This window comes from Pan paniscus, chromosome 10, assembly GCF_029289425.2.
Source record: "Pan paniscus chromosome 10, NHGRI_mPanPan1-v2.0_pri, whole genome shotgun sequence".
In the NCBI taxonomy this organism is placed as follows: domain Eukaryota; kingdom Metazoa; phylum Chordata; class Mammalia; order Primates; family Hominidae; genus Pan; species Pan paniscus.
The window spans coordinates 42883272-42896428 of record NC_073259.2 but is presented as its reverse complement, the minus strand read 5'-3'; the positions used below and the strand labels follow the sequence as shown (position 1 = coordinate 42896428).

Genomic DNA, 13157 nt, shown 5'->3' with positions numbered 1-13157 from the left:
TGGTTGGCCAGGCTGGTCTCGAACTCCTGGCCTCAAGTGATCTGCCTGCCTTGGCCTCCCAAAGTGCTGGAATTACAGGTGTGAGCCACGACGCCCGGCTTCAACTAAAGGTTCTTTATACTAGGAACTCCCAGAACTTGGAGGAAAAGAAAGAAATTAGTAAGAATCTGCTCATTAACACTACTAGAGATAAGCCCCTTATAGAAGTCAATTACCGGCTGGGCAAGGTGGCTCACGCCTGTAATCCCAGCACTTTGGGAGGCCGAGGCAGGTGGATCATGAGGTCAGGAGTTCAGCACCAGCCTGCCCAACTTGTAGAAACCAGCCGGGCGAGGTGGCTCACCCCTGTAATCCCAGCACTTTGGGAGGCTGAGGCGGGTAGATCACGAGGTCAGGAGATCAAGACCATCCTGACTAACACGGTGAAACCCCATCTCTACTAAAAATACAAAAAATTAGCCAGGCGTGGTGGCGGGCGCCTGTAGTCCCAGCTACTCGGGAGGCTGAGGCAGGAAAATGGCATGAACCCGGGAGGCGGAGCTTGCAGTGAGCAGAGATCGTGCCACTGCACTCCATCCTGGGCGACAGAGCGAGACTCTGTCTCAAAAACAAAACAAAACAAAACCAAACAAAAAATAAACACGGAGAAACCCCGTCTCTACTAAAAATACAAAAATTAGCCAGGTGTGGTGGCGTGCACCTGTAATCCCAGCTACTCTGGAGGCTGAGGCAGGAGAATCGCTTGAACCCAGGAGGCAGAAGTTGCAGTGAGCCAAGATTGCACGACTGCACTCCAGCCTCGGTGACAGAGCGAGACTCCATCTCAAAAAAAAAAAAAAAAAAAAAAAAAAAAAGTCAATTTCCCTAAAAGTAGATTACTAAATTAATAGCTATGAAGACATGAAACAATCTCCAGAACCAAAAAAGGTGTCCAAGAGTATTCTGACTATAGTAAAGATACCTACATGGAGGTTATAAAAGGATATAAAGACCCTACCAGAGCCGGGTGCAGTGGCTCACATCTGTAATCTCAGCACTTTGGGAGGCCAAGACAGGAGGATCACTTGAGGCCAGGAATTCAAGACCAGTCTGGGCAACATAAGGAGGCCCTATCTCTGTTGGGGGAAGATCACTTGAGCTTGAGAGGTCGAGACTGCAATGAGCTGTGATCGCACCACTACACTCCAGCCTGGACGCCTGAGTGAGACCCTAGCTTAAATAAATAAATTAATTAAATTAAATACCCAACCAGAACTACTCTTACCTGAGATGTCATTAAGGTGGGGGAAGTACAAAGTTCTTCGGGGTTCTGATTGTGGATGTTTTCATTTTCTTTGGCCTCAGGAGTTCTTACTGGCTTCTCTGGTGGTTCTGGATTAGGAGAGACCTCTAGGGAGGTCCTAGGACTTGGAGTCCCAGTCCCCAAGGAGGCCCTAGGGCTGGTGGGTGAACCCCCTCCAGAGGCTGTAGGGCTGGAAGGTATGTTCCCTGAGGAGGGCCTGGGGCTTGCAGTGGCTCTGGGTGGAGGAGGCCTACTAGGGGGTGCTGAGGTCCTCTGGATAGAGGCTCTCTTCTTTGGTTGTTCAGATCCTTCACTTGCGGTGCGGGTTCGGAGGACTACTTCTGCGGCAGATGATGAAGGCTGCCCTGAAGGGCTCAGGGCTCCGCCTGGTGATGGAGCTGGGGAGCTGGGGAGAACTTCCTCCTGGGACTTGGCACTCTCAGTGGTAGGAGAGGGCTGAGCCTGGGCGGGGCCATTGCAGGCTGGTAGAGGCTCATCTTCCTCAGAGGAGCTTGCTTCAGATCCTTCCTTCTCTATTTCCTCCTCTTCTAAGAGCTCCTTGATCTCAGAATTGTCTTCCCCCTGGGCTGCGTCAGGTGCCAGATCTTCAGTTGCTGAGACAGATTCACTCTCACTCTTCAAGGAAAGTGTAGAGGGACTAGTAGGTGAGGTAAGAGGACTGGAGACTGTAGCTGTTCGAACTGGGGGAGAAATGACTAAAGAGCGCCTGCTGCTGCTAAAAAAGGAAGGTGTTCAGATTCAGAACGGCTAAAAACCAGAAGCAATGTAAATATGCAAAAATAAATTATGATGCGTGTAATAAAAAAACAGAATAAAGCAATTTAAAATGTTAGAAAGTTTGCATAATTTACAATAACACTTATACAGTGAAATGAAAAAAGGCCAAAATGTTATCTATATCATGAACTCAATTATGTAAAAATACGTACAGAGAAAGAGACTGGAAAGAAACACTGCAAAATGTCGCAAATATTTCCTCTGGGGCAAAGATTAATGGGTGATATACAGTTGAACTACACAGATTTCATATTTGTGAATTACCTACTTATTTATTTGGAACTCCCAAATCAATACTTGTGGCACTTTCCCAGTCACTATTGGAGATGCCCAAGTGGTGAAGAATGAGTTGCCTGACACGCACTTTCCAGATGAAGTCTAACAAGGCAATCATCTACCTTCTTGCTTCCGTTCTCAAACTGTAAAGAAGTGTCCTTTCCACCATGTTTTCCTAACTTTGTGCTTTTTGCTGGTGATTTTGCTACTTTAAATGGCCCCCAAGCTGTAGTGCTAAGTGCAAAAAGACTGTGATGTGCCTTCCAGAGAAAATACATGTATTATTAGGTAAGCTTCATTCAGGCATGAGTTACAATGCTGCTGGTTGTGAGTTCAATATTAATAAATTAATAATATATATTAAATAAGGTATCTTTAAACAGAAACTCACATAAAACAAGGTTATATGTTGGGTGGTTGATGAAAATGTTGTGACCAGGGGCTCACAGAAACCTGTGTTTTGATGTTCAGTGAGTATGGCAACTTTATAAAACAAAACTACCATGAACAACAAGAATCAACTATAATATGTATCAAGTAGCTACTATGTGCTGGATGCCATGCTTATCCTTGAGCATCCAAGATTAGAATCTAGAATATATCAGCCAAAAAAAAAAACCTTATTTTTATTTATTTATTTATTTATTTTGAGATGGAGTCTCGCTCTGTCACCCAGGCTAGAGTGCAGTGGCGCAATCTCGGCTCACTGCAAGCTCTGCCTCCCAGGTTCATGCCATTCTCCTGCCTCAGCCTCCCGAATAGCTGGGACTACAGGCGCCCGCCACCATGCCCAGCTAATTTTTTTTTGTATTTTTAGTAGAGATGGGGTTTCACTGTGTTAGCCAGGATGGTCTCGATCTCTTGACCTTGTGATCCACCTGCCTCGGCCTCCCAAAGTGCTGGGATTACAGGTGTGAGCCATCGTGCCTGGCACAAAAACTTATATAGATCAATTTTTTTAAAAAAGGTCAACAACCCAATTGAAAAATGGGAAAACGATATATAGGAAAGTCACAGAACAGGAACCTTAAATGGCCAATAACATGAAAAGATGCTCAAGGAAACTAGCAATTATGAAGCTATGATTTAAAACTGCAAAAAAATTCCATTTCATACTCATGAGCTTGTAAGAATGAAGAAGTCTGACAATTTCACATGTAGTGAGAATGTGGACTCATGAGGGCTCTTACTCACTGCTGATGGGTGGTAAACTGGAATTATCACCTTGCAGAGCAATATGGAAATATCTCATTAAGGGTCAAGAAGCCCCATGACAGACCTTATGACTCAACAATCCTGCTCCAAGTATAGACCCTAAAGAAACTCTTGATAATATTCACAGGGACAAATGTAAAACATGTTCATCACAACATTATTTATAATAGCAAAAACCTAGAAGACAACTCAAATGCCCCAAACTAGCAGGAGGATAAATAAATCATGAACTAGGCATACAATAACAACTATAGAAAGGAAACAGCAGAGCTATTATAACAACATGTAGCAATAACAAAAAATCTTACAAACAACACTAAGAGAACAAAAGAAGTTGCAGAACAATACATACAGTATAAGTCCATTTATATAAAGTTTAAAAACATGCAAAACAGCTGGGCGTGGTGGTTCACACCGGTAATCCCAGCACTCTGGGAGGCCAAGACGGGCGGATCACGAGGTCAGAAGTTCAAGACCAGCCTGGCCAATATGGTGAAACCCCGTCTCTACTAAAAATACAAAAATTAGCCGGGTGTGGTGGCATGTGCCTGTAATCCCAGCTACTCTGGAGGCTGAGGCAGGAGAATTGCTTGAACCCGGGAAGCAGAGGTTGCAGTAAGCCAAGATTGTGCCATTGCACTCCAGCCTAGGTGACAGAGCAAGACCCTGTCTCAAAAAAAAAAACCCAAAAAAAAACCCCCAAAAAACATGCAAAACAATATTTTATGTGTGCATGTATGTGTGAAACAATACAGTGTGTGTATGTTACATTTAGTATTACATTTAGTATTTATTTTCATGCATATTATTTTATGTGTGAAACATACATGCACACATAAAACAACACACATAGGAATGATAAATACTAAATGTAACATAGCGGTTACATTTAGTGGGGTCAGAAAGAAAAAGTGAGTGGGGAAGGAACATTGGGAACTTCAGCTATATTTACAACAGCCGAGTTCTTAAATTTGATGGTAGGTACATGGCTATTTGTTGTATTATTCTTTATACATTCAGTTATGTATAAAATATTTAATTTTTATTAATTTTTTTAGAGACAGGGTCTTGCTCTGTCACCCAGGCTGGAGTGCAGTGGCATGATCATAGCTCACTGCACCCTCAAACTCCTGCACTCAAGTGATCCTCCTGCTTCAGCCTCCTGAGTAGCTAGGAGTAAAGGTACGCACCACCTTGCCCGGCTAATTTTTTTTTTCTTTTAATCTTTTTTTGTAGAGATGAGATTTCACTATGTTGCCCAGACTGGTTTCAAACTCCTGATCTCAAGTGATTCTCCTGCCTCAGCCTCCCAAAGTACTGGGATTATAGGCATGAGCCACCATGTCTGGCCTTGAAATATTCAGTAAAAAGCTGCCGGGCGCGGTGGCTCACGCCTGTAATCCCAGCACTTTGTGAGGCCGAGGCGGGTGGATCACGAGGTCAGGAGATTGAGACCATCCTGGATAACACGGTGAAACCCCATCTCTACTAAAAATACAAAAAAAAAAAAAAAAAAAAAAAAAGAGTCGGGCATGATGGCGGGCGCCTGTAGTCCCAGCTACTCAGGAGGCTGAGGCAGGAGAATGGCAGGAACCCGGGAGGCGGAGCTTGCAGTGAGCCGAGATCACGCCACTGCGCTCCAGCCTGGGCGACAGAGTGAGACTCCGTCTCAAAAAAAAAAAAAAAGAAATATTTAGTAAAAAGCAAAATAATTTATATAGGAGCATAGTACAAACAACAAACATCATCACGCACATGCACATAAGGGACAGGTCAGGATTCTGGACTGGAGATGAGGATGTTGAATACATTCACACACAGGACAAGCGAAGCAAAAAAGAGTCTTGGATGCTGCTCACCTTGACAGTCCCTTCACCACAAAGACTTTATTGGAATGTTGCTTCTCCAGTTTGCTCATCACCTCGTAGAGACTGTGGTTCAGCTAGAGCCAATAAGAAAGATGGGGATGCTAGCCAACTGGGAACCCGAGAGTGGCATATCCCTTCTCCCCTCCCCTTCAGACAGCTTCCCAAAATAAACCCTCCCCCTTTCAATTCTGATGTGAATTCCTCTTCATCTGTCTAGCACTAGAGTCCAGGGTCCTGTCCCGCCACCCCCTCTTCCTTGTCTCTCTGTGTTCTAAGTTCTGCCTCTTCCATCAGACTGGCAGCTGTCTCAAGGCAGGGTCCATAACTGATGTCTGATTTGAGGTTCTAGCTTCTCACAGGTGATCCAGGGAATGAAAACTCATTTTTAGGCCAGGCGCCTAAAAATGTAAAACTCATTTTACAGGCTCACGCCTGTAATCCCAGCACTTTGGGAGGCCGAGGTGGGCGGATCACGAGGTCAGGAGATCGAGACCATCCTGGCTAACACGGTGAAACCCTGTCTCTACTAAAAATACAAAAAAATTAGCTGGGCGTGGTGGTGGGCACCTGTAGTCCCAGCTACTCGGGAGGCTGAGGCAGGAGAATGGCGTGAACCTAGGAGGCGGAGCTTGCAGTGAGCCGAGATTGCGCCACTGCACTCCAGCCTAGGCGCCAGAGCAAGACTCCATCTCAAAAATAAAAAAACCAAAAAACCTCATTTTTAATATTAACTAGGCAAATCATACTTTAGCCAAATAAACTATGGAGAGTAGTATGTATAGCTCTTTGTGAATATAACTAATATAAATGTTGTAGTAGCAAAGAATCTTGGAATCCCAGGACTAGAAAAGACTTCATAAATTATGTTATATGGCTGCCTGTCACTGACAGGATTAGTCTTGAGACCAACCACCTGAGAAACTGACTTGCCCTTAAACACTGCCCTCTCCAGTCCCCAGCAACAATAGATAGAGATTTCACAATGGGGTTCCCCATTTTAATTTTTCCTTCTATAGGCCTAACCTCCTTTACTCATGCTAAAGCTCAAATTTGGACACACTTACTCAGTTGTTAAGGGAGATGAAGAGGGCCCTCGGATAGTGTATATATGTGTTTCAATACAGTTAAGTACACAATCAAGTGCTCTTATTTCATCATGAGATAAAAGTCAAAATCTGTGGTGCCAATACGGATATTTAAAGAAATCATGTAAGTCAAGGCTACCTTCATATTTACTAGAAAACACACCTAGGAGCCTCAATTGGCCAGACACCTCTCACCTTGCTCATTTCCCTGTAGAAGACATCCCTCAAGTTGGAAATGTTTTGGAAGATGGTCACATAGCAGCCAATACGACTATTAGGAAGCAAAACCACAAACACATACGAGTAAGGCACGGGAAAGGAGTTCTTTGTTTGAAATACAAAGTAGGACTTAAGCCAAAACCAGCCACCAAGGCTCCTAAATGAAAGCCATCCCGCTGGGCACAGTGGCTCACGCCTGTAATCCCAGCACTTTGGGAGGCCAAGGTGGGTGTATCATGAAGTCAGGAGATCAAGACCATCCTGGCTAACATGGTAATACCCGTCTCTACTAAAAAAAAAAAAAATTAGCCAGGTGTGGTGGCATGTGCCTGTAGTCCCAGCTACTCAGGAGGCTGAGGCAAGAGAGTCGCTTGAACCTGGTAGGCAGAGGTTGCAGTGAGCCGAGATCGTGCCACTGCACTCCAGCCTGGGCGACAGAGCGAGACTCTATCTTAAAAAAAAAAAAAAAAAAAAAAGAAAGCCATCCCACATCCCACACTCAGGATGTTCTGGGATCTGGATTCACCAGAGCTGGGCCAGGAACACACGTGATTCTTAGGAGCAGGAAGGCCAGGGGAGACAATATCAGCTCAGGTTGACACCAGAGTTTAACAGTTTCATGGAGTTATCTAATTTGGGCTCTTGAAGGGCTGAGGAGACATGAAAGGGCTCTGAATAATTTTTTAAAGGGCTATATAAATATAAGGCTATCTAATTATAATTATTACAGTAAGTAATTATTCTTTCCCTTTATGCAATACAGGATGACTTCTGCGCCTGTATGTACATTAATGGAATTCTCCTGTAAGTGAATCAAGGAAGTATACTTTTAAAGAAACTGTATTAAATTTCATTTCTAGGCCAGGCACGGTGGCTCATGCCTGTAATCCCAGCACTTTGGGAGGCTGGGGCAGGTAGATCACCTGAGGTCAGGAGTTTGAGACCAGCCTGTCCAACAGGGTGAAACCTGTCAAAAAATACAAAAATGGCCAGGCACGGTGGCTCACGCGTGTAATCCCAGCACTTTGGGAGGCTGAGGTGGGCGGATCACAAGGTCAGGAGATTGAGACCATCCTGGCCAACATGGTGAAACCCCATCTCTACTAAAATACAAAAAATTAGCTGGACTTAGTGGCACGTGCCTGTAGTCCCAGCTACTCGGGAGGCTGAGGCAGGAGAATCGCTTGAATCCGGGAGGTGGAGGTTGCAGCGAGCCGAGATTGTGCCACTGCACTCCAGCCTGGCAACAGAGTGAGACTCTGTCTCAAAACAAAACAAACAAACAAACAAAAACAAAAATTAGTCAGGTGTGGTGGCACGTGCCTGTAGTCCCAGCTACTCAGGAAGCTGAGGTGGGAGAATTGCTTGAACCCGGGAGGCATAGGTTACAGTGAGCCACACTCCAGCCTGGGTGACAGAGTGAGACCCTGTCTCAAAATAAATAAATTAATTAATTAATAAAATAAAAAATAAAATTTCAATTTCATTTTAATTAGGAGTCACATAATGTTTTAGAATACATGTGTTCATTAAAAAGGCTCCATCCTATGTACACTAATAAGTGACAATATAAAATATTCTGACCATAATTCTATTAATGCATCTCTTGTACAATAAAAAGAAAAAAGGATACAAATGGAGTTTCTGCTCAGATTTCTCTTTAAATGTGGAAAATCTGGCTGGGCGTGGTGGCTCACACCTGTAATCCCAGAACTTTGGGACGCCAAGGCAGGGGGATCACTTGAAGCCAGGAGTTCGAGACCAGCCTGGGCAACATGGTGAAACCCCATCTCTACTAAAAATACAAAAAAAATTAGCCAGGCATGGTGGCACATGCCTGTAATCCCAGGTACTCGGGTGGCTGAAGCACAACAATCACTTGAACTAGGGAGGTGGAGGTTGCAGTGAGCTGAGATTGAGTGCTACTGCACTCTAGCCTGGGTGACAGAGTGAGACCCTGTCTTGAAAAAAAAAAAAGGGAGGGGCAGTGTGGGAATTTAAATCTAAAACACTTTTATCTACTTACTGTCAAGGCACACAAGGTGCCTTGTGTGAAGCAAAGGCACCTTTTCTGATTTTCAGTCATTACCTATTATAAAGAATAGGCAGCTCCTCTAGTAGTTCTTGGTTCAGATCTTCAAACACAGTCTGGGCTTTGTTGAACTCTTCCTCTGCCTAGGTGGTAAAAGAGACAAGACAATCTCCCTCAATTCTGAACCCAGTACTACAGCATGCCTCCTTCATCCTCTGCATTTTTTTAGGCACTAGGCTTTTTAGGAGCCATCCCTCTTCTTCCCCTGACCATGCCCTCCCCAGCCTCAAGACTCTGACTATCCTTACAGCATCAGTGTCAGAAGAAACAGATTTCCTTTAGGACACTGGATGCTGAATTTATAATTTCCTATACCCATGTTGGCCCAGCCACCTGCTACCACCATGGGGAGAAGGAGAACAGGAAGAGTTTACCAGTTTTTATTGTTGTTTTTGATTTACCTTGGCAGTCTTGGCCTCATCTTTCTTCTTGGCATTCTGAACTGCCTCCAGGTGATGTCGGGCACTGTCATAGTCCACGAGTTTCCGACCCCGCTTGGCAATTCTCTCCTGACCCAGGGTAATGAGAAAGGGTGTGGATACTCATTTTTTAGTGGCCAGGATGTAGGTAACAGAATACCAAACAGAGAGCAAGATTCTTACATCCTACTATCAAATTTCACTTTCGTTGTTTTTTGCTTTTGTTTTTTTTTGAGACAGTGTCTTGCTCTGTTGCCCAGGCTGGAGTGCAGTGGTGCGATCTCAGCTCACTGCAACCTCTGCCTCCCAGATTCAAGCAATTTTTGTGCTTCGGCCTCCCAGGTAGCTGGAATTATAGGCGTGTGCACCAAGCCCGGCTAATTTTTGTATTTTTAGTTGAGATAGGGTTTTGCCATCTTGGCCAGGCTGGTCTCGAACTCCTGGGCTCATGTGATATGCCCACCTCGGCCTCCCAAAGTGCTGGGATTACAGGCATGAGCAACTGCACCTGGCCCAAATTTCACTTTCTAATAGTGTTTTGCGCCCATGGGGTCTCCCTCAGTATCTGGGAAGAATGGGGGATTCTCAGAGGGAGATAGAGTCCTACAGAGCATGTGGAAATCTGTATTAATTATATATATGTAATAGATACATAATTAAATACATATATATATTTCCACCTCCACCTCCCACTGTATTAAATTTTAATATTTCCTATGAACCCATTATAAACTGGTTCAGCCTCCAGGAGAAATGGCCTTGAGAATCACATGAAAGTGAAAGTCTGGATTTTTGGGAATTAGTCCCAAATCTGCCATTCATAGCCTGTGGCCAGTGGCAAGGCACATCTCTTTTGGAGCCTCAGTAGCCCCATCTCCCCTTATACAACTGTTATTTGAAAGATCGATTGCTGAATACAAAGTGCTTTGAAAGCTCTAAAACACAATAAAAGCTATAAATTACTATGACCACTGAGAGAAAGTCTACTCAGCCTTATCCAAACTATAAATTATACCAGTGAGAAGCAAACTATGTCATTGAACCGTTTCATTCTCTCAGTCACAGAATTTGAAAAGATCTTAGCAATTATCTGGTCCAATTTCCCATACAATACCATGAGGCTTCTCTATAACATCCAAGATAAGAAGTAGTTTGACTTCTGTTTGCACAAAGAACAGACAACTCACTATCTTTGAGTCTATTTCATTTCATTTTTGGAAAGCTTTAACTATTAGGAACTTAAGTCAGCCTCCTTCTAACTTCTTCCTCTGAATCAGCACGGTGCTTGACAGAGTAGGTGTTTAATAAATACTAGAGCTGGGTGCAGTGGCTCACGCCTGCAATCCCAGCACTTTGGGAGGCCGTGGGCGGATCACCTGATGTCAGGAGTTTGAGACCAGCCTGGACAACACAGAGAAACCCTGTCTCCACTAAAAATACAAAAATTAGCTGGGCGTGGTGACGCATGCCTGTAATCCCAGCTACTCGGGAGGCTGAGGCGGGAGAATCCCTAGAACCTGGGAGGTGGGGGTTGCAGTGAGCCAAGACCGCGCCATTGCACTCCACCCTGGGCAACAGAGCAAGACTCCATCTCAAAAAAAAAGAAAAAAAAAAAAAAAAAAACTAGCTGAATGAATAGATGAATTATAATTCTGCTTTCTGGAACAGAAAGCAGAACAGTTTAGAATAGGTCGAATTCCTATTTTACCTAACAGACTTTCAAATATTTGAAGATAACTATTTGATTGCTCCATGTTTCCTCTTCTATACAATAAACATCTTTAGTGCCATCAGCTGTTTCTCACAGCTAAAAGGGATGCCTCTAACTTGGATCTAATTCGAAATCAGCCCAAATATAGCTTACTGAAATCTAAGTTTATTTTATTTACTTATTTTGAGACACCAGCCTCTGTCACCCAGGCTGGAGCACAGTGGCATGATCTCGGCTCACTGCAACCTCTCCCTCCCCAGCTGAAGTGATCCTTCACCTCAGTCTCCTAGGGTGGCTGGGACTACAGACACGCACCACCACACGACTATTTTTTTTTGTATTTTTTGTAGAGATGGGATTTTGCCATGTTGCCCAGGCTGGTCCCAAACTCCTGGGCTCAAGTGATTCTCTTGCATCGGCCTCCCAAAGTACTGGGATTACAGGTGTGAGCCACTGCACCCAGCCTTGAAATCTAAGTTTAAACATAAACTTCACACTACTTCCAACCTTCTATCCTAACCTCTTGTCTAACCCTCAACCTTAATCTTTCTCCTAACTTACCCAAACTTCTTTCTTAATCGTGAGCTCTAATTCTACTTATAATGCTTAACCCAATATGTTCTTTAACCTGGATGGGTCATCCACAACCCAGCCTTGATTCTGTACATTGAGTACCTTAATTTCACTGAACTGGGCAACATAGTTGTCCATGGTCCTCACAGCCTGGTCAGCCAGTTTCTCCTCGTAGTCTTCCCAAAGGAGATCATTATTCTGTAGGATAGAGTCAGAGGCTGGTGAAGGCTCCACTTCCCAACAGCAACTGCCTACCAGGGAAATACCCAAATTCTCCCTGCAAAAACCTTTTTTGTAGCACCGTATTTAGAATACCATGTTGGATTCTGGGGACTAGTCAGAGGAAGAAAAGAGACAGCCCCTACCCCAAGGAACTGCTCTATGGGAGTCTGAACATACATTCAGAGATTAAGAACAGGGCACAAGGTCAAAGCCTTGGACTCCAGAGCTTAGATGGGAAAGTTTAAGAGTGTATAACTGCATGAAGTTTGTTTTAAAAAACAACCAATCTTTAGGAGGTAAAACTTCCCATAATGTTTTAAAGAGGAGAAGAGGGTCAAAATTAGAGGGATCCACAGATTAGGGAAAACTTGTTTTTACCTTAAGAGTTGTAGCTTCTTCCTACCACCCAGTGACTGAGGCTACACAAATGCACAGTGTGAACTGGCTCCTTTGTTTTCCTATTTTCTTGGATAGAGAAGCTAAGCTGAGGTTGAGATGCAAACAGGAGTAAGTGCCAATAAGTTGTAAAACTCAAGCCACTCTTACCCCTACGATGGCCTTCAGCTCCTCATGACCGTCCCACTCACTGCTGTAGATCTCCTGCAGGGTTTCTGACACTCTTTTTGAACTTTCATGCATCACTGAAAGGAGAGAATTCAGTCCCACCATCATGTTTCCCCAACAGTAGTTGGTGTAATCACATGGGTGACAAATCAGTGGTTCCAATTCAGAAGGACAAACTCAGAAGGTTTAGGTTATATAAGTGAGGAAAGCTGGATGGGGCTGAAAGGAAAAGTCACTCTTCCTCAGCCCACAAAGTTCCAGGAGTTGAGTAGTCAAATGATAAAATGACAAAAACCTGGGGGTATGGCTATTGTTTTCCACCCCAAACCTCCTAGTAGCTGTATAAATGCCCTCTGGATTCTCCCATGCTGCATTGCCCACCTTTGACTGCACTAAGGAAGTTCTTCAGGTCCTTGTACAGCTTGTGGCCTTCTGCCTGAAAGAGAAAAGTACATTTGGTGACTAAAGAGATTAATATTTCAAAAGATGCTCCAGAGGTCAAAGTCAAAAAGTAGGTTAAGAGCAGAAATCACACCTGGAATTTCTCTAAATATTCACAATTGTTATAAGTCAGCCTTTACTTTCTTTACCAACATGTTGTAGGTGGTCTCTTTTGTGTTAGTTTTTAAGATGGGGGCTTGCTAAAGCTCCCATTACACTGGCGTCTTCCTTCCAGTGAACAAGAGCCTATACCCAAGTTCCACTGTTGAAAGGTAAGTGTTCTCCATGTAACACTATCTATGCAATTCTCTGGCTTGCACCCTCCTCTCTGGGTAAAGTGCTACCATTTTCTGCAGACACCAGGCCTTCTTCTTTCTCTGAACCCTCACACA

At 44.0% G+C, this 13157-nt stretch overlaps 1 protein-coding gene across 2 annotated transcripts in view; it reads right to left on the bottom strand.

The window, feature by feature from the left end:
• The window catches only part of BIN2 (bridging integrator 2), a 43195-nt gene that overhangs the window by 9289 nt on the left and 20749 nt on the right, over positions 1–13157 (bottom strand). The window contains exons 3-10 of one of the 2 annotated variants that reach the window (XM_003810793.4): positions 12706–12760; positions 12307–12401; positions 11641–11736; positions 9237–9344; positions 8833–8918; positions 6720–6795; positions 5431–5513; positions 1265–2018 (exon numbers count right to left, since the gene is read on the bottom strand). In XM_003810793.4, coding sequence (XP_003810841.4) covers positions 1265–2018; positions 5431–5513; positions 6720–6795; positions 8833–8918; positions 9237–9344; positions 11641–11736; positions 12307–12401; positions 12706–12760 — 1353 coding nt within the window. The remainder of the gene's footprint in view (positions 1–1264; positions 2019–5430; positions 5514–6719; positions 6796–8832; positions 8919–9236; positions 9345–11640; positions 11737–12306; positions 12402–12705; positions 12761–13157) is intronic. The other variant, XM_034935834.2, reaches the window with a different exon arrangement.